General features: G+C 49.5%; 2 protein-coding genes across 6 annotated transcripts in view; one reads left to right on the top strand and one right to left on the bottom strand.

Moving 5' to 3' along the window:
- The window catches only part of PSD2 (pleckstrin and Sec7 domain containing 2), a 70,359-nt gene that overhangs the window by 38,851 nt on the left and 8,186 nt on the right, over nt 1-23,322 (top strand). For 2 of the 4 annotated variants that reach the window (XM_003900188.4, XM_017959944.3), the window contains 8 exons: nt 5,233-5,322; nt 7,261-7,304; nt 8,342-8,532; nt 8,699-8,769; nt 9,157-9,314; nt 10,155-10,299; nt 11,541-11,684; nt 13,781-15,978. In XM_003900188.4, the coding sequence (XP_003900237.1) occupies nt 5,233-5,322; nt 7,261-7,304; nt 8,342-8,532; nt 8,699-8,769; nt 9,157-9,314; nt 10,155-10,299; nt 11,541-11,684; nt 13,781-13,984 (1,047 nt within the window). In that variant the 3' untranslated portion in view covers nt 13,985-15,978. Of the gene's footprint in view, nt 1-5,231; nt 5,323-7,260; nt 7,305-8,341; nt 8,533-8,698; nt 8,770-9,156; nt 9,315-10,154; nt 10,300-11,540; nt 11,685-13,780; nt 15,979-23,322 lie in introns of those variants that run through there. The other 2 variants (XM_017959943.2, XR_001903811.3) reach the window with 2 other exon arrangements.
- The window catches only part of NRG2 (neuregulin 2), a 200,619-nt gene continuing 195,575 nt past the window's right edge, over nt 18,279-23,322 (bottom strand). For both annotated transcript variants that reach the window (XM_003900192.5, XM_003900189.5), the window contains 2 exons: nt 23,049-23,276; nt 18,279-20,183 (listed from right to left, as the gene is read on the bottom strand). In XM_003900192.5, the coding sequence (XP_003900241.1) occupies nt 19,418-20,183; nt 23,049-23,276 (994 nt within the window). In that variant the 3' untranslated portion in view covers nt 18,279-19,417. The remainder of the gene's footprint in view (nt 20,184-23,048; nt 23,277-23,322) is intronic.

A 23,322-nucleotide genomic window follows, 5' to 3' on the forward strand; every position in this document is an offset into this window, starting at 1 on the left:
TTCAGGAATAGCTTAATTTCTCTCCAACCTTGTGTTGCTTGAAGAGTGGCAACAGTGGGAGTTTCTGGCAAGGTGCGCTGGGGCTGGATAGTGGAGGGCTGGAGGGACAGGCCAGGGTTTGGATGCTATCCTGAGGTCTGCAGGGGTCTGCCCATTCTCAGATGGTGACAGAGCCTCACACAATAACCTTAAGGGAATACCAAGTATAATTAAGGTTTAGCCTAGATTTGCAAATAGTGGCAAGGGTTTTTCTGCCCATAGGACCTTTGGTCAGCCCCTCCCCTCCTCCTGAAGGATGACGTCTGCTTGGCCCACTTCATCCTGCTTCTGGAATGAGCCTTAAAGACAGGCTAGCATTGTTCTGACCTCAGGGCTGTGCATGGAAGTCAGACTTGTGGGAAAAGGCCTGGCTCCTGTGGGGCAAAGGCAGTGACACAGTTTTACTACCTGGACGATGGCCTGGGCATCACCCTGTACCCATCCAGCCTCTACTCTGGGCAAGGAGATGAGTTTGAGGAGATAGTCGCCCTGGCCCTAGAGTGCCAGGGTCCAGGCCTTGGGATGGGGCGGTGGTTGTACCCGCTGTGACTTTCCTCTGCTTGGAGACGGAGGCTGTGGGAAGAAGTCCAAGGGCTCAGGAAAGACTGGGAAGCCCTGTAGATCCAAATGGGGTGGGAGGGAGGGGTGGAACTGAGAATTCAGAGGCTCCAAATCATGGACCTCCCTTGGGCTTTCAGATGATCTGGGTGCATGTCTTTTTGCCTGGCTGTCATTATAAGTATTATATTTTAAAGCAGATAACTTACCCAGTATAATTTCACTTCTTTGCATGAGTCTTGCTTTTTGGTCCTGAGAAAGATCAATTCTAGTGAATGTTTCATGTGGACTTGAAAAGAATGTATTCTGTGGTTGTCGGTTATAATGTTCTATATGTGCCAATAAGGTGCCTATATGTGTTGTAAAAATCATGTATATTCTTACTGATTTATTTTCTTGTTATGAAACTTACCATTTTAACTATTTTAAAGCTTACAATTTAGTGGCAGTAAGTACATTCATAATGGCGTGCAATCGTCACTACTGTCTAGTTTCTGAACATCTACATCACACCAGAAGGAAACCCCACACCCATCAGCAGTCATACCCCATTTCCTCCTCCACCTGGCCCCTGGCTAATGCTAATTTGCTTTCTGTCTCTGTGAATTTGTCTATTGTAGATATTTCATATGAGTAGGATCACACAATATGTGGCCTGTTGTGACTGGCGTCTTTCATTTAGCATGTTTTCAAGGTTCATTCATGTCGTAGCATGTATTGGTAGTTCATTTTTCATGGCTTAATAATATTCCATTGTATGGATATGTCACATTTTGTTTATCTGTTCATCTCTTGATGGATATTTGGGTCGTTTCCATCTTTCGGTGATTGTGAATAGTACTGCTGTGAACATTCGCGTACAAGTTTTTGTCTGAATATCTGTTTTCATATTTTAGGGGTATATACCTAGGATAGACTTGCTGGGTCATAGGATAATTCTACATTTAACTTTTTGAGGAAGTGCCCAACTGTTTTCCGTAGTAGCTGAACCATTTTACATTTCTACCACCAACGTGCAGGGGTGTTCTAATTTCTTTACATCCTCACCAACCCTTTTCTTTCTTAGGATAGCCATCCTAGTGGATGTGAAGTGGTATCTCATTGTGGTTTGGATTTGTGTTTCCCTAATGATTAGTTATGTTGAGCATTTTTTTCACGTACTTTTTGGCCATTTGTATATTTTCTTTGGAGAAATGTCTATTCACGTCCTTCATTCATTTTAAAATTAGGTTATTTGTCTGTTGTTGTTGTATTCTTAGAGTTCTTTATATATCCTAGACATTAAACCTTTGGTAGATACTTGATTTATAAATATTTTTTCTCACTCCACGGGTTGTTTTTCATCTCTTGATAGTGTTTGTTTTTTTTTGTTGTTGTTGTTTTGTTTTTGTTTTGTTTTGTTTTCCTTTTGAGACAGGGTCTCTCTGTCACCCAGGCTGAAGTGTAGTGGTGTGATCCTGGCTCACTGCAGCCTCAACCTCCTGGGCTCAAGCACCTCAGCTTCCTTCCTTCTTTCCTTCTTTCTTTCTTCCTTTCTTCCTTTCTTTCTCTTTCTCCCTTCCTTCCTTCCTTCCTTCCTTCCTTCCTTCCTTCCTTCCTTCCTTCCTCTCTCTCTCTTTCTTTTATTGTTTTTTTAGAGACAAGGTCTCCCTATGTTGCCCAGGTTGGTCTCCAACTCCTGGGTTCAAGTGATCCTCCCACCTTGGCTTCCCAAAGTGCTGGGATTACAGGTGTGAGCCACCACAGCTGGCCTAGCTTTTTTTTTTTTTAAGTTATTGATTCAATTTCTTTACTTGTTATAGGTCTATTCAGATTTTCTATTTCTTCTTGAGCCAGTTTTAGTAGCTTGTGTATTTCTAAGAATTTGTCCATTTCATCTAGATTATCTAATTTTTTTGGCATAGAATTCTTGCCAATTTTTTGTCGGCTTGTTCTTCCTGTTACTAAGAGAGCAGTGTTAAAATCTCCAGCCAAGATTGTGAATATGTCTTCTTTTGGTTCTGTCAATTTTTGTCTTGTATATTTTGAAGCTATGCTACTAGATGTATACACATTTAGGATGATCATATCTTCTGGCAGATTGACCCTTTTATCACTATGAACATGTCCTTCTTTATGTCTAGTAATGCTTCTTGCCTTCAAATCTATTTTGTCAGATGTTAGTGTAGCTATACTGGAGTTCTTTTGTTAGTGTTTATGTGGTACATCCTTTTCTGACTTTTTCTTTCAAAGATTTCTGTTCTTTTATATTTAAAGCATGTCTCATGTATCATATACTTAAAAATAAAATCCGGTAATAATGTTAATTTGAACATTTAATGAATTATGATATATTTGAGTTTAAGTATATCAAGTGACTATTTGTTTTCTCTTTGACTCCTCTGTTCTGTTTCTTTTATTTTCTTCTTTTGCCTACTTTTGGATTAAGTATTTTTTAGAATTCCATTTCCCTGCTCTGTTAGCTTGTTAGTTGTGCATTCTTTCGGAATTCCTTTTATGGTTGGCAATTTGCATTTTCGACTTATAAAGTACTTGTACCACTTCCTGGGCAATGAAATACCTTGAAACACTTTAGTTCCATTTACTGCTCTCTTAACTTATATACTCCTGTTGTCATGCTTTTAACTATTATATCTCTCTATATTTTATTCCCTGGAAAACTTTATTGTTGCTCTACATAGTCAATTTTCATTTAGAGTTACCAATTCTTTTTGTTATTTCATTCATTTCTGCTTCTCCACATTTCCATCTGGGATAATTTTTCTTCTTTTAGTATTTTCTTTCTTAATTTCAACTTTTTTATTGAAGTGTGACTGGGTGCTTCCCAAGACCCTTGTCCTTGGTGGACCCTGAACTCCAATCTCATTTCTCCAATCCTAAGAGGCCACTTAGCCGCTCAGCCCCTGGCCACTGCTGGGAAGCAGCAGGTGCTTCAGGGAGGAACGCTGCTCTTTCTGGGGTCACCTCTCCACACTCCCCTGCAGGATCCTCACCCTTGAAGCCTTCACTGCTTTTGTAAAGCCTCCAATGCTGCTGGGAAGTTTCAGCCACAAGAAGATAGTCTGATATTGCTCAGATTAGAAATCTTGCCTTGTTATTTTTTGATTTTGCGCTCCTGACCAATGGCTGGGGAATGTTCAGTTTGTGTGGAACTCAACGACAGTCTTATCAACATTGCCCTCATAATCTATCACAAATGTACACACACGGCTATATATTTATCTATGTACACACACATGTATATATGTAAAACTATACACAGAAACATACAAAACACACTTGTATCAAGGCATACATAGGACCTTTTCTCCTGAACGATTTGGAAAAGCATAGAAAGTTCTTGTTTGTCAGCTACTTATAAAGCCTTACATCATTGTTTTCTGAATGATTTCTATGGTGTGTGAATGTCCCATATGATGCTAATAGAGTGTCTTTGCTAAAATAGTGCCAAGGTCAGTAAACTTGGGAAATGACATGGGATCCTCTCCTTGGAGACACCAGCACATATGAGCGTGGTAAAGACTCTGAAACACGTACATAAACTTGTTCTATTATGAAATCTTTTTTTGAGAGAATACCTATCTCCATCTCCTGGGATACCAGAGTTCTGTAGGTAAACCTTGGAAAACACTGCTTTAGAGCAAACCCCAATCCACAAAATCCTACAGTGGTAAGTATCTGCTATTCAAGAGTCTTCATCCTCACAAAGATGAAGTCCTGTTCAGTGTTTTCTCAGACGTGGGGACTCCAAGGAGAGTCTGGAAGTATGAATATTAGGTGTTGGGTTTGCAGGGTTTGAGCCCCTCTGCTACTCATTGGTTAAAACAGGAAGGCAGAACTTGGGGATTTAGTCATTTCCAGCTCTTTGCCTGTTTCTACCTCCGAGTGTGAAACAATCTGCTTGGTTCTCTTTGTTCCAGCTCAGCTCAGCTCAGCATGGGGCACTCCTGTGTGTCCGTGGCAATTGATTTTTGACTCCCATAAACTTTCCCTCACTTCACTTATGTCTTGGAAGCCTTGCTGCCCCTCTGTGCAGGTGAGAGGGTGAGACAGTTGTGGCAGAATATGCAGAGCTTCTCTTCAGAAGCCAAGAGGCCGGGGTTCAAGCCCTGGTGCTGAGTGACCTTGGGAGAGTTAACCGTGGAGTAGCGGTGAGAGCACGGGCTTTGGTTTCAGACACACTTGGCCCTTTCACTTCCTTGCCGTGTGATCATGGGCATGTCACTTCACTTTCCTGTACTTCAGTTTCCTTACCTGTCAAATGGGGACAATAAAAACAGGCACCTCACCTTCTCCTTGAGGTGAGAAAGAAATAAGATAATGCATGTCAAGCACAAGACCTGGAACACAGTAGGCACCTGGCAAATGTCAGCTCTTACAACTCTTCATCCAGCCCGACTCCTTCACCTGGGCTGCAGAAGAAGCCCAACCTCTCAAGATGCTTGACAATCAAGCACAGTTCTGACTGTGAGAAAGAGTTTTGTAAACTCTTGGAGACAATAGAAAATTCATGCAATTTAATTTTCATTATTGCCCTTAACACTGCCTCATCCCTCTGGCTGGGCAGGGCAGGGTGTGTGGGGAACACACCAGCCTCCTTCCCTACTCTTAGGCAGAACCATTTCTCCATTACAGAACATTGGCAAGAAGATGTCCTGTCAGCAATTCATTGCCAACTTGGACCAGCTGAATGATGGCCAAGACTTTGCCAAAGACCTGCTGAAGGTATTATCTGCTGAGAGTCCCCATCCCACTAGCTGCACCCTGTGTGGATAGAGAGGAGAGAGGTCTCTGCCCCATGAAATCCTGGCATTCCAGGCCCTTAACACAGGGTGCAGGGCCATGATGACAAAGTTAGAAACCACCGAGCTCAACATTTGGCTGTTCTGTGTTCCCTGAGTTAGGCAGAAGGGAAGGCTTTGTGAGATTTGTTTTTAGTACTCCATTATCACCATTACTGTCACAGTAATAATCAACACTGCTACCAACTGTCATAGCTGCCACCCACCACAACCGCCACCACCACCTTCACCACAAACATCATTATTGTCACCACAAGGAAAAGGCCCCTCTTTCCTTCAACATCACCAGGAATTAAGAGAATCCAGTTTTCTTTTGAACCTGAAGTGAAGGGTGGAACTCTAGCCTTTCTAGTCTGGTTGTTTCTGAACTGAGGAAAAGGAGCAGGTTTTTGGTGGGTTGGTGATGGGCTCATTTTTATTATTTATGTATTTTTGAGACAAGATCTCATTGTGTTACCCACACTGGAGTGCAGTGATGCAATCAAGGCTCACTGAAGCCTCGAACTTTTGGCCTTGAAGGATTCTCCTGCCTCAGCCTCCCAAGTAGCTGGGACTATAGGTGCATGCCACTGTGCCTGGCGATTTTTATTTTTATGTTTTTTTTTTTTTTTTTTTTTTTTTTTTGTAGAGCCTGGGGATCTCACTATGTTGCCCAGGCTGATCTCAAACTCCTGGACTCAAGCAATCCTCGCACCTCAGCCTTGCAAAGTGCTGAAATTATAGGCATAAGCCACCACACTCAGCCAGCTTCATTTTTAAATAGTGGGTTTGAAGAATCTGATAATACTACAGGGGTAGTTGAATAATGAGTTCAGAGGTCTCCATCCAAACCCCAATGTTCCATAGAACACTGTCTCCATCACTCTTCTTACTATATTATATTCTTCACCATTGAGAAGCATTTGTTAAGAACATATTTGTGAATCAAACAATCCCAGTCCCACTATCCACCTATCCATTTCTCTCCATCTACTCATTCACCTATCTACCTACTTCTGCACCCATCCACTCATCCTCCCATGCATCCACCCAGCCACTCAATCATTCACCTACCCATATACCCACCCATTCACCCATCACCTATATATATATCCCCAAACCTCCCCTTCCCACTCCCCACATAGCAGCCACTCACCCATTCACCTTTCACCCACACAGACACCCTGTACTCTTCAAACACTCCCTCGTCTACTCACCTCGACAAACATCTCCACATCTACTCACCCATCCCCCTACCTCCTATTCCCCACCCATTCACTTACTCACCAACCCACCCACCCATTCATCCTCAAATCTATCCACCCAATCATTTACTCAATCATCCACCCAACACCCTGACATTCATTTGCCCACCCACATCCTCATGCATACACCCCTAAATCTTCCTCATGTACCCTCTGTCCACCCACCCATCTTCTATTCATTCACCCATCCACCTGCCTATTTCCCCACCCATCCTTCCATCTTCCACCTGTCCACTTCCCCATCCATGCATTCCCTCACCCATCCTCCCATTCATCCTCCCATCCATTCATCTACCCTGTTGAGCACTTGCTGTATGTCAAGTTCTGGATTATGCACTGGAGATTCAGTAGTGAACAAATGGACAGCCTCTGACCTTGTGAAGCTTACAGTCTCCTACGGGAGATTCACATTAAGTGATCACATAATTAAATACCACCCATCCATACATCCACCCACCCACTCACTTACCCATCTAACAAATAAGTATGAATCAAACACCCACTTTGCCCTATTGGCTGAAAAGGTGATCTCTCACCGTACTCACGTTATTGGTGGTAGATGGGGGTTTCTTTGACTCTTCACCTGAATTCCCCCCTCTCTCTTTTCCCTCTCCCAGACCCTTTACAACTCCATCAAGAATGAAAAGCTGGAATGGGCCATGTGAGTAGTGCCTACGGGCACAGGTATGGGGAGCTTGCATCCCTGGGAGGGGGAGTGTGGGGGTGCAGGTCCATCATTCTGACCACTCTCCATGGTGCTGATCCCTCCCAATCCAGGGCCCGACACCTGTGTCTAGCTGGCTCACACCTGGTGTTGAATTCCTCTTTGGATTCATCTTCTGTATTGAGAAAAAGAGTGCAATGTTTGCATTGTTATGGAATAGGTTGAACTGTGACTTTAGTTCTATGATGTCCACAGCTGGTTTTCTATATGGGGATAGTATTCCAATTCCCATTGATGACCGCTCCTTTCCCTTTGGGAAGTAGGCAGACAGGAGGCATGAGGCCCCTATAACCTGTAGAATATGTCCACGTTTAAGTGGTGACTGTTACTGACAGTGGGAAGGGGAGAGTGCCCTCTAACTTCTTCCCCTGCAAAGGCAGTGAGACCTGTAGGTCTCATCAGGAAAGAGGGATGTTGACCTTGCTGTTTGGGGAGACCGTGAAAGGCTTTGCTGTGCTCCCCAGGGCAGCCAGGTCCATGTAGAGGCCTCAGGCAGGGATTGGCAGGAACTCCAACCCCACAGGGTAAGAGCTGGCACTCTTCTGCCAGGGCTCTCGTGGGGGCCCAGACTTCAGGGTCTTACCTGCTGGCCTCCCTCTTCCAGCATGTTGGTGCGGTTTGTGCAGCAGCTTCAGTCTGGCCACGGTTAGTGCTCCCTGGGATGGAGAGAGGAAAAGGAAGACTGGGAGGGAGACCTGGAGACAGTAAAGTCTCCACATTTGTGATCAAGGGTGACATTTGGGGCTTGGAGGACAAAAATCAAAGATCAGAGGTCAGAGGTCGGAAGTGGAGATGAGAGGAGGGATCAGAGATCTGGATCTGTGGTCTGAAATTGGAATCTCTTCATCTCTGCCTCCTGGGGCTGCTCTTCCTCCCTGACCCTGGATCCTGGATGGGAGGCTGGTGGGGAAGGCCATGACGATTCGGAGCTGAGGCCTCCTTGGAGGTGGTACTCAGGCCTAGTACTTCCCTAGTGATGAGGACGAGCTGAGGAAATCCCTGTCTGAGCTGGTGGATGACAAGTTCGGGACAGGAACGAAGAAGGTGACGCGAATCCTGGATGGTGGCAACCCCTTCCTGGATGTCCCACAGGCGCTCAGTGCCACCACCTACAAGCACGGTGTCCTGACCCGGAAGACTCATGCTGACATGGATGGCAAGAGGAGTGGGTGTCAGGCTGGGAGAGGGGCATGGGAGGGAGGCTGGCACAGAGGGGGGTGCCCCAGACCACTCCTTGGGGATGAACATACAGGTGGACATGTAGTGGGAGGTGGGGTTGGAGAGATTGCAGAGAGTGGCTGCAGCCACACTACTAGTGCCCTCCTCTCCAGCGCCCCGTGGGAGGCGTGGCTGGAAGAAATTCTATGCGGTGCTCAAAGGGACCATCCTGTACCTGCAGAAGGTGAGAGACTGCCCCAGAGACCTTACTCAGAAAGGGCCAGCTCAGTCCCATCCCACCCCAGCCTTGTGGCACCCCAAGGGCCCCAGGCAGGACCTGGGACTCAGGCACATGCTGGGTTCTTCCCCAGACTTGGGCCCACTCAGGGCTTTGGAGGTTTTTGGGAGAACTTGGTGCCCAGTCGCTCAGTGGACACTCAGCGTGAGGCCTGTTCAGGCCTCTGGGACAAACTGGGGTAAGGGGAAGGATGCCTGGATTCTTGTTGGGGTGGGTGAGGCAGCAGGAACAGAAACTTAAGGGAGCTATAGGGTTAGACAGAGAGGAGTGAGGGGAGGGGAGAGTGCAAGGTGTGGGTCAGTGACCCTAGCTCACCCATCCCACCCCACCCAGGATGAGTACAGGCCTGACAAAGCTCTATCGGAGGGTGACCTGAAGAATGCCATTCGCGTGCATCACGCTCTGGCCACCAGGGCCTCTGACTACAGCAAGAAGTCCAACGTGCTCAAGCTTAAGACGGCCGACTGGAGGGTATTCCTTTTCCAGGCACCGTGAGTAGGAGCTGGAGCCCCTCACTCCCACCTGCGGCCTAGGGCTGCAGTGACGCAGCACACAACCCCTCTCCTTCCCATGAGTCAGCAACAGAGCATGTGTATCCACATGACCCAGACCGACAGCTGGGTCCTCCCAAAGCAGCGGTTCTCAATGTGTGGTTCCCCTCAGCATCACTTGCAGTCTCTCTGGCCCTGCCTTAGACCTACTGAACCCGAAACTCTGGGATGGCTCCAGCAACTGTGTTTAACAGCCCTGCAGGGGCTGCTGAGTGCGCTGGAGTCTGAAATGTGGGGCAGGTGGCATCTTTATGAATCATCCTTCGCTTTAAATGTGGGAAAGATGCACCCTCCAGGTAACCTGTAAGGCTGTCCTTCTACCACCTCTCGCCTTCCTATGACTTGAGACTGGAGTGCACATGAGCTTGCAAGGAGGCAGGCTGGTGGATGAGGCCTCAGGATCACAGTGCCAGTGCTGGGCAGGCAGCAGGGGAGGGCAGGAGGACTGTGAGGGTCGCCCAGTTGCCATTGCCTCTGATGATCCCCAGTCCACGGTCATTCCCACCCATTCACTCCAGGGCCACTAGCTGTGAACCTGGGAAGTTTGATTTTCACATGAGAATCCCGGTGTGCCTGGGAGCTGGGATAGAAAGGGAGCTCCCTGCATAGCTCTGGCCAGGCCCATCCAGCCCCCATGCGTCCTCCCTCTCCCCTTTACCCACTCATCTAGAGGTACTGGTGCCTTCTCAGTGACAGGCCCAGTGCTGGGTATGTGATGCTGAGTAGGGGACAGGGAGTCCTGTGTGAGAGGCCAGCACTCTCTCCCCGTCCTGTCCCCAGGAGCAAGGAAGAAATGCTGTCCTGGATCCTCAGGATCAACCTGGTGGCAGCCATCTTCTCTGCCCCAGCCTTCCCAGCCGCTGTCAGCTCCATGAAGAAGTTCTGTCGGCCCCTGCTGCCCTCCTGCACCACCCGCCTCTGCCAGGTACATGCTCCTGGGTCAAGATTTTGCCTCCCTAGGCTGCCATCCTCAGCCCAGGCCCCCATCCAGCAGCCCCACCCCAGCTCTGTCTCTAGGCTGGGTGATCCTGGGCTGAAGGACACCAGAGAAGGACACTTCTCTCCATCCCATGCACCCCACCCCCACGTCCAGATGGGGAGACCAAGAAACGTCATACAGGGGCCGTGGCTGTGGCAGTTGGCATGGAGCTGCCTCTCTGCTAGTGCATCCCTGTGGATGTGACTGAGAGTTGGTGGTCTTGTGTGCACCTGGGCACAAATGCAAGAGACTGTGTCACAGGGAGCTCACACAGGTGACACCTGGCTGACTCTTCATTCAGTGCTCTTTTGCTGCCCTCACCTATCCTTGAATGTTTTATTTGTAATCCTAGAAAACCCAGCTCACCCATGCTGCGGGCTCTCAGGGCTTCTTTGGAGAGGACAGGAGAAATGGTGGCCCAGAGCTTGAAAGGTAGAGGGCAGCGGAAGCCCCACACTTCCTCTTTGCCAGTGGTCTTTCCCACTAGGCCTTGTCCTGGGTCTCCCCACTGAGCTCCTGGGCTCCTGCTTCTGCCCAGAACCTCTGTGCAATGCACGTACACCATGTACGTGCACACACCACACACATTCACGTGTGTAAACACACAGGTGGTGACTCATACACATGTACGCATGAGCACACAGCACCAGGGGGCCTGGCTGTCCTGTAGTGGGTGGGATGTGTGTGCGCTTGCCCATCAGTGACAGTGTCTCTGCCTGTCACTCCACCAGGTGTGATCCTGGGTCTGTGACCATTGTGTGTGTCTGGGCATGAATGTAAGAGAACGCGTGTATCATAAGGAGCAGGGGATAGCTGGGCCAGGCTGGCCTTGGTCCGGGGTGTTTGTGTGTGCGCATGGGAGTGCATGTGAGCTGGGTTGTGTGTGTGGGTCATTGTGTGTCTGTGTCAGGGACTGTCTATGTCCACATATAAGCGTGAGCATCTCTTGTCTCCCGAGCTAGGGGGCATCAAGGAAAGCTGATGCTGATGGGAGCAGCGAGAGGAGGAAGGGAGGTGGGAGAAGGAGCATGCCCTCGGGTCCAGAGCCTGGCTCTATCACCACAGTTTGGTGACCCTGGCTAGGCCTTCATTTGCCTCTGGTGGAGCGGCTCCTGGTAGAACAGGATTTGAGCCACTCCGTGACATCCTGAGAGTAAGGCCTCACAGTCCATGATTTGCCTTCCCAGGAGGAGCAACTGCGGTCTCATGAGAATAAGTTGAGACAGCTGACTGCGGAGCTGGCCGAACACAGGTGTCACCCAGTCGAGAGGGGCATCAAGTCCAAGGAGGCCGAGGAGTACCGGTTGAAGGAGCACTATCTCACCTTCGAGGTGAGCCTTGAGGGGCTGGATTGCAAAGCCCAGCGCCCTGCTCTTTCTCCTTCCTGTCTGGCCTGATGTGAGACTGGGGAGGTGAAGCCTACTGATAAAGGGGCTTGCTCACGTGGCAGCTGGCAGGGAACAGGGTCCCCGACCCTTAGTCCCCAGTCCTTCCAGGGTGCCAGCCTTCCCTGACAGGGGTGAGGGCCTGAAGCTCAGACGAAGGCCCTCAGATGCTGCCAAACCTTCCTCTTAAATGTTTGCCCTGATTTCTAACCCCTTTAATAATTTGTGAATGTACTTATTTCTCCATGCTCTCACCAGCACTGGGCATTGCAAAACGTTTTAATCTTTACTAACCTGATAGGTTTAACAATTAGTATCTCATTACTTTTTTTTTTTTTTTGAGATAGAATCTCACTCTGTCGTCCAGGCTGGAGTACGGTGGCATGATCTTGGCTCACTACAAACTCTGCCTCCCAGGTTCAAGCAGTTCTCCTGCCTCAGCCTCCTGAACAGTTGGGATTACAGGCACGTGCCACCATGCCTGGCTAATTTTTGTATTTTTAGTAGATATGGGGTTTCACCATGTTGGCCAGGCTGGTCTCGAACTCCTGACTTCAGGTGATCCACCCGCCTTGGCCTCCCAAACTGCTGGGATTACAGGTGTGAGCCACCACACCTAGCCTCATTACTATTTTAATTTGGATTTAAAAACATTTTAATTGCAGTAAGACATGTAATATAAAATTTACCATCTTCATGTGTATAGCTAGCCGTGTTAAGTCTATTCACATTGTTGTATAACCAGTCTCCAGAATTTTTTCCTCTTCCCAAACTGAAACTCTGTACACATTAAATAATAACTTTCTACTCTCCCCTCCCTTCAGTCCCTGGCAATCACCATTCTACTCTCTGCCTCTATGATTTTGATTACTCTAAGTGGAATCATACACAATTTGTCTTTTTGTGATTGAATTATTTTACTTAGCATAATGTCCTTAAGGTTCATCCATGTTGTAGTGTGTGTCAGAATTTCCTTTCTTTTTAACCTATTTATGTTGGAGGTCAAATTTTTTTTTGATGAAAAATCAGACTTTGGAGATGACCTTGAGCAGTATGATATAAATAACTCCCATGAGTTATTTCCAGTAACTCCAACGTTCCAATAATGGAACACTAGGCATAAGTGGGATGAGGCTGAATAATATTCCATTGTATGTATACACCATATTTTGTTTACCCGTTCATCCATCAGTGAACACTTGGCTTACTTCCATCTTTTGGCTATTGTGAAAAATGCTGCTATGAAAATGGGTATACAAATATCCCTTCAAGACCCTGCTTTCAACTCATTTGGGTTTATAGTTAGAAATGGTCTTGCTGGATCATGTGGCAATTTTATTTTTAACTTTTTGATAAACTACCAGCTTTCCATAATAGCTGCTCCATTTACATTCTCACCAGCAGAGCACAAGGGTTCTGTCTATTTCTCCATAACCTCACCAACATGTATTTTCTGCTCTTTTGATAGTAGTAAGAGTGTGAATTGATACCTCACTGTGGTTTTGACTTGCATTTCTCTAATGACTAATGATGTTGAGCACCTTTTCGTGTGCTTGTTGGCCATTTGTATGCTTTCTTTGGAGAAATGTAGATTCAAGCCCATTTAAAAAATTTGGATTGTCTTCTGTTGTTGCATTCTGAGAGTTCTTTATATATTCTGGATACAAAACCCTTATCAGATATATGACTTGCAAATATTTTTCTCCCATTCTGTAGGTTGCCTTTTCATTCTGTTGACTGTATCCTCTCATGTACAGAAGTTTTAAATTTTGGTGTAGTCCCATTTGTGTATTTTTACTTTTGTTGATTGGGTTTTTGGTGTCATATCCAAGAAATCATTGCCAATTATTTGGATTTTTCAAATTATGAATGAAGTTTATGTGCATGTCCCGTGTTTATTTTTTAATTGGACTGTTCATCTTCTTTTTAACGATTTGTGAAAGCTGTCTGCATATTGAGGAAATCAGTCTTTTGTCATACAAGGTGCACATACTTTTCTCCTCTTTTGTTGTCTTTTGACCTTGTGTTTGGCCTTTCCCCAGAAAAGCCGTTATGAGACCTATATCCACCTCCTGGCTGTGAAAATCAAAGTGGGCTCAGATGATCTGGAGCGGATTGAGGCCCGGCTGGCCACTCTGGAAGGGGATGACCCTTCTCTCCGGAAGACACACTCAAGTCCTGCCCTCAGCCAGGGCCATGTGACTGGCAGCAAAACCACAAAGGATGCCACTGGGCCTGATACTTAGCTGACATGGATGTGCAGACCCCAGGATGGGCAGATGTCCCCAGTGGGGTTGGTGAGCACAATTCCAGCCAGGGGCCACTCGGACCAAGCTCCAGTCAGTTGATGGGCAGCCAGAGGGGTGCAGAAAACCTGTGGGCCCAAGAGATGGAGATGCCGTTTGTGGCATTGATCTCCTTGCGTCCTTGGGCATCTCTGGGCATCAGACCCTCTCCCCGGCCTTTGTTTTCCTCTCCACCATGGAGCCTCATTTTGTAGGCCAGTTGTGTGCATGCTCTAGACACCACCTCGCTGGAGAAGCTGGAAGGGCTGTTGTCTTCCCAGGTCTTTCTCTTCTCATCAAGCTCCTCTCATCTTCTTGTGTGTGAGGGCAGGTCTTGACTCCAGGTCTCAGCTGGAACCCCACCCTTTCTCCTCTTCCTTCCTCTGAGTTGACCAGCAGCAGGTCTGCAGACCACCAGCACCATCCTCTCCTCCCTCCTCCCAGCAGCCTCCAGAACCATGCCCAGGTCTCCTGCCTCACATCACAATAATCTGGGACCCAGGCTTGTGCCCTTTCAGTGTCAAGTTGACTCCACTCACATGTGCGTCCACCTCTTTTCATCCATTGAGATCACACTGTCTCCTTTTTATACAGACACAAATATACATCTATAAGAATAATGTATACATAAGGAAACCCTGAAAGATGGTTTTGGAACTGAAATCAGTTAGAGGATGAAATCAGATAAAGGAAAAGCCTATTTTGGAGCTTCCCCTGTTAGGAAGGATGGCTGCACCTGGCCCCTGGCATTCCTGACGCCCTAGGAGGGAAGGGGGAGGCAGTGCTGGTCTCCCTTGCCCTGTTTTTCCCTCTTCCAGCTGACCTGTGACTTACACTGCTCTTACAGTTGATACTTTTGGAAAAAATAGAACGTGTATGCACCGCCCCATTTGTCCCATGGATATCCTGGGGTGTGAGTGGGATGGGACCACAGCCCTGTTTATATTTGGGTCTTTATGTTGGTGCTGCCAGGTCTCTGAGCTCCAGAGGTGGCCTCTTGGACAGATCTACTGCTATAGGAATAAAAGACACTCTGCCTCACAAATGGCCACTTGTCAACAAGCCCAAAGATGCTTGTCGGAGGACGGTTATGGAAGTCATTAATTCTTGGTCGTGGGAAAAGGTGGAATGACAAGTTACTGATTGTTTTTCTGTCGCTATTTCTTTCATTTGTCTAGTGAATCAGAAAGGCTTAGCCAAGGCCGCATCTGGGAAGAGTGGAGAAATTTGCCACTTGACGATCACGGATTAGCTAGCACCTTTAAGCCCTGCATTTTTCCAACTGACAAGTGGGTGGGGGTGATGGCACATTCAGTGAGGCTATGAAGAGCGAATCCTCTCTATTATTTAAATAGATTACTGTAGTTTGGCCAGCAATTTGGCGTCAGTGGTAACATACTTAGTTAATAAAATAAGCCAGGCTTGCAACTAAGTATCTAACTTTACAGGCCCACTCACATTTGAGGCAAGGGACTTTTGATTATGTGGAGAGATGTAGTGATTTAAATTCTGATTATTTAAGTTGGATCAGCTGAAGTGTGTTTTAGAACCAAACCATCTGGCCCCTTCGTTTTGCTCAGAGGAAGTAAATGTTCACTTAAATGAAATTGAAAACGCAATGTGGCACTACAAAAGAGCTCTCTGTACTTTCTCCACGCTGCCTCAGAAGTCCTGTGATTTTCGGGGTCAGTGTCCCACCCTTCACTTCCCGAGGGTGGGTGAGTGGATAGCAGAGCCGGGAGCTCTGGCAGCTGTGGACAGATGTGCTTCCTGAGCACGGGTTGTGCCTCCCATCAGTAAAAAAAGTTTAGTTCACTTCCTTAATTGTATAATTATTTATTTGTAAATTATATACATGTACTACTGTACTAAAATATCATGTACATTATAAAACATACACAAAAATAGAAATTTAAAAAAGATGAGATGAAAATAAATCTAAGTCAAAGTTCTAATATTTCTTCCTGCATTCGAATGGATCCTCACCCCGCACAACTGCTGTCTCCAACATGCCCATTTTCTAGGACTGTCCAAATCCAGGACTGGTGACATACAATAAGTGGTTTGCGCCACCTGGTGGTCCTGGGAAGTGGCCTCGGGCTTAGGGACTTCTGGGGGCTGTCCCTTGAGGACGGTGTCTCTTGCGCCTTCATCCTCTCATTCAACGAGGGCCAACTGTGTGCTGCACGCTGGGCAGGGTGATGGGAATATGGTGGTGGGAGGAAGTTTGACTGCCGGTCGTCATGGGGCTCACAGTTTCGTGGGGAGAACAGGCAGTTGCCATTACCACTTGGGTCTCTGGGAGGGGCTGGAAAGAGAAGCCAAAAAATGACCTGGAAGAGAAAGAAAGAACTGGGAAAGTGGGGACGAAGCCGCTGACTTGGGAAGCTGCCTGAATGTCGTCCTATATGTTCCAGTGACGGTGCGGTGGTAGGGAAGTAGCTTGACAGGACTGCGACTCGTCCTGAAAGGCCACTGGGAAGGCTTCCCAAGGCAGAGGTTTGAGAGGCAGAGTGGAGAAGGGGCCTCTCTGGCCACATGTGTTCCTGGGTCCTAATCATACCTGGGAAATGAATGGGTGGATGACGGGTGAGGAAAGAACTCTGTTAGGTTCTGGCCTTGGACTCTCGGCACGTATGGCAGGTACTGTAGGATTCAGAGCATATAATGAAGGTACCTGATGCTCATGCAAAGGTTGGTGAGTTCACCAAGAGGTCATTCAGAATCAACTGAGGGCCACATAGAGATTGGTGTTCTCATTGGGTAGCTTCTGACTCTAAAATTTAGAAGGCAACAGCAACCTAGAGCCCTCGGAAAGGTCACATGAGGACAATGAGCTGGATCAGACAAAGGTCAGTGGGTTCCCCAAGAGTTCATATGGAGTTAATTTGGGATCCTACAGAAACCACAGGTCACATAGAAGAATAACTGGCTCTCAGAGAATTTTAAAGCCGACCACAAACCCAGAGACAGCAGCGGGGCCTGGATGAGATCAACAGAAGGGGGCCGGGAAGGGCCAGTGAGTTGCAGGTTTATGCAGGATTGAGTTCATTATTTTCCTTTTTAAAATTTTTTGTAGCAGGTACTTTTTCCCAGCGTCCCCATAATGAATACAATAACTTCAGTTTGTTCTTTATTTTTCTCCATCGCCTCCCTCTCATCTAGTTTCTGTCACTCTGGCTGTGTGATACAAGGATGCAAGGCACAGGAGATTGTCATCACCACCATCAAATCAGCCATGTAATAGACATCTATCACGTGCCAGCATCAGCACTGTACTTTATAATCTCCACAGCAACCTTTTGGAATAGGTATTTGCATCACCCATTTCCCAGCAAGGAAACTGGCCTAGAGACGTCACACGGCTAGGAGGCGCAGAGCTGGAATTTGAACTTATGCCCTGTTGATGCCGAAGCCCTCTCAACCCGCAGCCTCTCTGTCCCTCCCACCTGTAGGTCTCTGACTACACACATCCTAGGGGGATTCACACCCACCCACACCCACACAAACACACAGGCGTAGGCAAGTGTGCATGCCAACCACCTCGGCTGTTTGGGTGGAAGACGTCCGTGTGTCTGACTGGAACCGAATAGTTTCCGGTGCCGGACACTGGTTTACTAAATCAGTTGATGAGGGGAAAGGCTTTTGAACCCTGGGCCTCCATCTGCCTTCTCCATACTGAAATCATGTACTTTCCCTCAGGGCTGCGGGTTTAGACAGGCCTGGCTCTGAGGGGTTATAAAGTTGGGGAAAGAGCAACACCCTGTGGGCTTATGAGCTGCAGCAGCTGTGGTCCTCCTGGCAGCTGTCAAGCCACTTTGCATGTCCGGACTTTGCCTGTGACATGCCTCAGGGTCCAGTGGTCACCCTGCCTCGGCTGTGCTACTACCAACCCCACAACCCATCCCTCCTCACCCACCTAGGCCGGCAACTGTTGTCTCAGTCCGGCCCATAGATCCGGGGCAGGAACTGGGCCAGAGTTCCAACGCTGAGTTTGAAGCAGAGCAATTTGTGTCAGTCCCTTGGCCAGGTTCCCCAGCAGCTGGGGGGACACCTTGTAAATATTCTTGGGAGTGGGAGGAGGGTTGGAGTCTGTCCTGGGAGCTGGGGCCGGAGAGACTGGAGAGAGGGTCACTTCCTTCCAGGGACTGCCCTGGCCCCCTCCAACCTCCAGGCCAGCATCATCCACATCCACCATGGGACTTTGTGCTCTGACTTCCCTCCTCATCTGGGGCTAGGCACACACAGTCAAACAGGAGTTATTTCTGATTTTATTTATAATATAAAAATGTTCAAGTGTCGACAGTCAGGTGTTCAGACATTTCAGGACAGGATTCCCATTTGTTTCTGTTTGGGTTTTTTTTTTTTTTTTAAACAATTACCTTTTTGACAAATTAGCAGTGGATCCAGTTTTTGGGGGTGGGAGGGCAGGACTGGAGACGAGTGGAAGTCACAGGTGGGTTGGGGGCTGGGAGGCAGCCTGTGAGAAGGAAATGGTGTTACTTTATTGCTAAAAGGGGAATACACTGTCGAGTGGCTCTTCTCGGTCCCAGCGTGACCATGCATCCAATCTAAAGAATCTGAAATGCAAAGGACATGCAGGTGTAAAATAGAAAAGACGACCTGTAAACAAAGGTGCTGCAGAGGACGGAGGGGCGTCCTGGAGGCTGTGGGGGACAGGAGCCGCCAACATTGGGCCCCTGGCAGAGCTGCCACCTCCCTGGGCCCAGGCTCTTGGGGAGACCTTTCTCTGCCCTCCTCCTCTAACAGCTGTGAGTAGCCAGGGCTTCCCCATTCCGGTAGCTGTGTCTTTATCTCCCCCTGGAAGTTACCCCAGCTCCAGCTCCAAGCCTAGGGTCCTGGTCCTCTCCTCCCAGGGGTCGGGAACTCCAGCTCTTGCCTGGGAGCAAAGCTACTTCTATCCTCAGTTCTTCCTCAGGGCCAACCCCTCACGGCCCCCCACCCTCGCCCCCACCAGAACCCCGCAGCCTCTTCTTTCCCTGCTGTCACTCCCAGCACCCCGCAACCAAGACCTCTCCCCCGGAGCCCCAGATGAGCGTACAGCAAAAGGCACCACAAAATAGGTTTCTATTAAAGAGTCAAAAAATTGGCCCATCTCTCTTTTTTTTTTGTTGTTGTTTCTTTTTTTTTTCCGAAGCTGTAAATCAGGATGTTACATATAAATAGTTTCCCTATAAAAACGTCTTTGCCGTTAGCTAGTATTATAAGACAATTTTTGCTAAAATGAAAATAAAACATTTTGTTATACTTTTTTCCTTTTATAGAAAATAAAAATATTTTTATTTATTTTTTCCTCCTTTCTCTCCAGTAGGCGGTCTCTGGTCTCCTTAAAGACAGTGGGGCGGGCGAGGCGGAGGTGCGCGCGGCGGGGCCCTAGAGTGGCGCCGAGTCCTGCTTGGCCCGCGGGGGCGGCCCGCGGCTGTGTCTGCTGCTGGCCCGCGTGCTGTGGCTGTCCAGGGAGTAGTAAGTCCTACTGTCGGCCGCCGGGCACAGTGGCGGCGAGTCCGAGCGCAGCGCGTCGTGCGCCGCGCGCAGGCCCAGGAAAGGCGTGCTCTCGGCCGCCAGCGCCCCGTCCGCGTCGTCCGCGTCGTCGTCCGACGCCGAGGCCGAGCCTCCCCCCGAGCCGCTGCTCAGCGACAGCGAGTCCCGCGCCGCTCTTGCGCGCTGCGCCGCCAGCCCGTTGAGGCGGGAGCGGCGCCAGCGCCGGGGCCCCGCCGACGTCCTGCGGGACGCGCCGCGCGCGCGCGGCCGCGGCGGCGGGGGCGCGCACTCCTGCGTGGTCTCGTACTCGTCGTCCTCGGGGATGCGGAAGGGGCTGGCGGGCAGGCTGCCCAGGCTGCCGCCGAGCGCGCAGGTCCCGCGCCGCGGTCCGGGCCCCGCCGCGGGGTAGTAGTAGCTGTCGTAGCTGCGCTGCATGTCTGCGCCGGGCCCGGGCCCGGGTCCCGGGCCGGGGGGCGCCGGGTGCCGCAGTAACGGTTGCTGCTCCGCCAGGCGGTAACTGATGGGCGCGGCCGGCGGCAGCGACACGGCGTGCGCCGAGTTGGGGGACGTGATCTCGAAAGTCGGCACCTGCGTGGCCAGCGAGTAGTGGAAGTCCACGGGCGAGAGGCGCGCGGGCGTGGTCAGGGCCGACACGTACCTGCGGGGAGAGGCAGAGGCATGGGCCAGGGCCAGGCCGGGCGGGGGAGGGGTTGGGGGAGTTGGGGGTGGGGTAGGGTGGGAGGGGCGGACATAGACTTGCCTTAACCTTGCCCGAGACCCCGCCTGCAAGAATGACGGCGGCAACCGTCAGTGGCCTTATGCAATTTCCTAAACCTCTCCGAGCCTCGGTTTCCTTATCTGTTACGCGGGCGTAACCATGGTGTTCATTCCATAGCTCTGTTGGGATGATGTATCGGGGGATGTGTTAGCCCTTGTGCCTGACCCGGGTGAGCTTCCATGAATGGTCACTTGCTGTGGGAATGCTCACCGTCAAGGGGGTAAGGCTCACACTGGGGTATAGTACATGTTCCATCTGGTTTAGTACGGCAGCTCTGTAAGACCCTTCCGCCAGTCCCATTCTACACACAGGAAACTAACACTCAGAACATTTAAGTAACTTATTCAGGATTTACACAGCCACGAAGTGGCAGAGGTGGGATGTGACTTGAGGCTAGGCAGGAACCAGGACTCATACTGCCCAATTCCAGAAGCCACTAGTCCCCATTCAGATACCCCTGTGACCTGGACTCACTGCCCCACAAGGGCAATTCCTTCCATGCCCTGATGGCTCCAGTGAGGGAAATACTCCTTCTTATAGTGAAGTCAAAACCTGCTTCGGGGAGTACCAAAATCCCACTGAGGTGTCTCTGCTTGTGGCTACAGACCCATCCCCACACCACCAGCTCCTTCAGAAGTCTGGCCTTGCTAATATCTTCCAGGCTGGATCCCGGGTACCTGTCCCTTTTTGTGCTCACATCCCCCTTGTAAGCCCATCAGCCTTCTGCCCCACCGTTGTCACCTCAGGACGGGGGCCACCCACCTCCATGCTTCCCTTCCAAACTGCACAGCTGGGCACCTCACTGCTCTCTGGAACCAGCCTGGAGTCCCCATTATGATTTTTTCTGCATTGCCTGACTCTTCCCTCTTCCCGCTCCCACTGGCACATCTAATTAACCACCAAGCCCTACCCATTCCCTTCTCTGGAAGCACAGTCTCCACCCCATCCTGGGCCCAGCTGTTCACATGTGGTCACCTGGGTCCACCCCAGGGTCTCTCCTCCTTCACTCTATGCAGTTCCCAGAGCAATCTTGTAAAGTCACAGCTCTGCTGAAGCAGGTCTTCCTGTTTACCCACCCAGGGTCAGTCTCTCTGGCCTCAGCTTGCCTGTTCAGGCCCAGCTCCTCTGCTCCCTACAGCCCACCCTGTTCCAGGCACCTCACTCATCAGCCCTATTCTTAAGTGCCTCTGTTGGAATAGCTCAAGTTGTTCCTGGTGCCTGGAATGCTTTCTTCCTGCTCTCCTGCCTCTCCCCTTCCTACCACCCATTAAGGAGTCTCATTGCTGTGGTTATGATTGATAAATAGCTACACCTAGTGAGCATGAGCTCCATCCCAGGGATGAGGCAAAGAGCTCTGTGCACATGATCTCAGGTGGCCTTCACTTGAACCATGCATAGTAGCTATTGTTCTCCCCGTTCTACAGCTGAGGGAACAAGGTACAGAGGTGATCGGGCTGCCCCAAATCACACAGGTGGAGCTGGGCTTGGAACACCTGGCTGCTTCCCAGAGCCTACAGTCAGACTGGGTCTCTCTGCCCTGCTGTGGTGTCATGTTTAGCACTTTCCATAGGCTGCTGTAAGCTTCCTTGGTTTGTTTCTGTGACTAGGAGCTCCTCAGGAGCAGGAACCTGGCAGGCCATTTCTGGATTTCCAGGCAGGCCTGCCCAGCACAGGGCCTGGCATGGAGTAGGCTGAGTTGAGAGCAGGGGAATATCTGCTCCTCTCCCCACTCCCTGGTCTGGAGTTTTTAGTACTACTCATCTTTCCCTGCTCGCCTCCTACAGACCCCACTTACTGAGGACCACTCAGGGCTGAGCAAGGTGGCAGGGGTGCTGGCCCTTGTGACTCCTGGCTTGGAGTCAGGGAAGAAGGGGCGTTTCGTGGTTCTTACTGCATCCACTGCTTAGGAACCCAACAAGGCCTTGAACTGTGGGACCTTGTTGCTGATACTGCCAAGGCCTGCCATCATTCTTGGCTCATGTCCATCTTGTGCTGGTCAGTGTCCTCAAAGACAATCTCCCCTGCCACTCTTCATTCTACTCCATCTTCATGTCTTTCTGTTCCTGCTGGGACATGGAGCTTCTAGCATGTATCCTGGTTTGTCCAGAATAGCCCCTGTTTGTTCTTTTTTTTTTTTTTTTTAAATAGAGTCTTGCTCTGTTGCTGAGGTTGGAGTGCAGTGGTGCCATCTTAGCTCACTGCAACCTCTGCCTCCCAGGTGCGAGAGATTCCCTTGCCTCAGCCTCCCAAGTAGCTGTGATTACAGGCATGTGCCACCATGCCCGGCTAATTTTTGTATTTTTAGTAAAGATAGGGGTTTCACCATGTTGGCCAGACTAGTCTCAAACTCCTGACCTCAGGTGATCCATCCGCCTTGGCCTCCCAAAGTGCTGGGATTACAGGTGTGAGCCACCACACCCAGCTCCCTGTTTGTTCTTGATGTTCCAGTGTAACTATTAATAATGTCTTTTTTCTAGTGTGAAAAGTGTCCTGGGAGGACAATTAAATTAGATGGTCACTGTCCACCAGGGTCCACTGGCCCAACTCTAGTCCCAGTCTGTCATTAACATGCTGATGGCTCTGAGGAGGCCATTTCACCTTTTCCAGGACCTTGTTTTCCCATCTGAAAAATGGAGATTAGACTCTCTGGAGTGTTTCTGAGGGGCCCTAAGGGTCAGCCTTGGGCCAGTGGTGCCAGCCCTCTGGCTAAGTGGGCTGGGCATAGGCCAGGGGGTAGGAACTGACCTCTCGCTGTGTGGGGAGTCTCGAAGGGAGTCCACGGAGTCATGGTAAGGTGGCACGGTGGCCCTGCGCCGCTCCTCCAGGTTGTAGGCTGCTGCCCGCCTTGCCCGGGCCTCCACACATGCTGGGCTGTTGCATTTGCTGGTACCCACTGATGATAGCATGATCCCCGACTGAGAGTCGGAAGTCAGGCTCTCAGAACGTTCCAGGCTCCACGTGTGGCTCTCGTGTCTGGGAAAGCCAGATGGGGTGAGACGAGGGGTCAGGAAGGGGCAGG

The sequence above is a fragment of the Papio anubis genome, chromosome 5 (assembly GCF_008728515.1).
Source record: "Papio anubis isolate 15944 chromosome 5, Panubis1.0, whole genome shotgun sequence".
Classification (NCBI taxonomy): domain Eukaryota; kingdom Metazoa; phylum Chordata; class Mammalia; order Primates; family Cercopithecidae; genus Papio; species Papio anubis.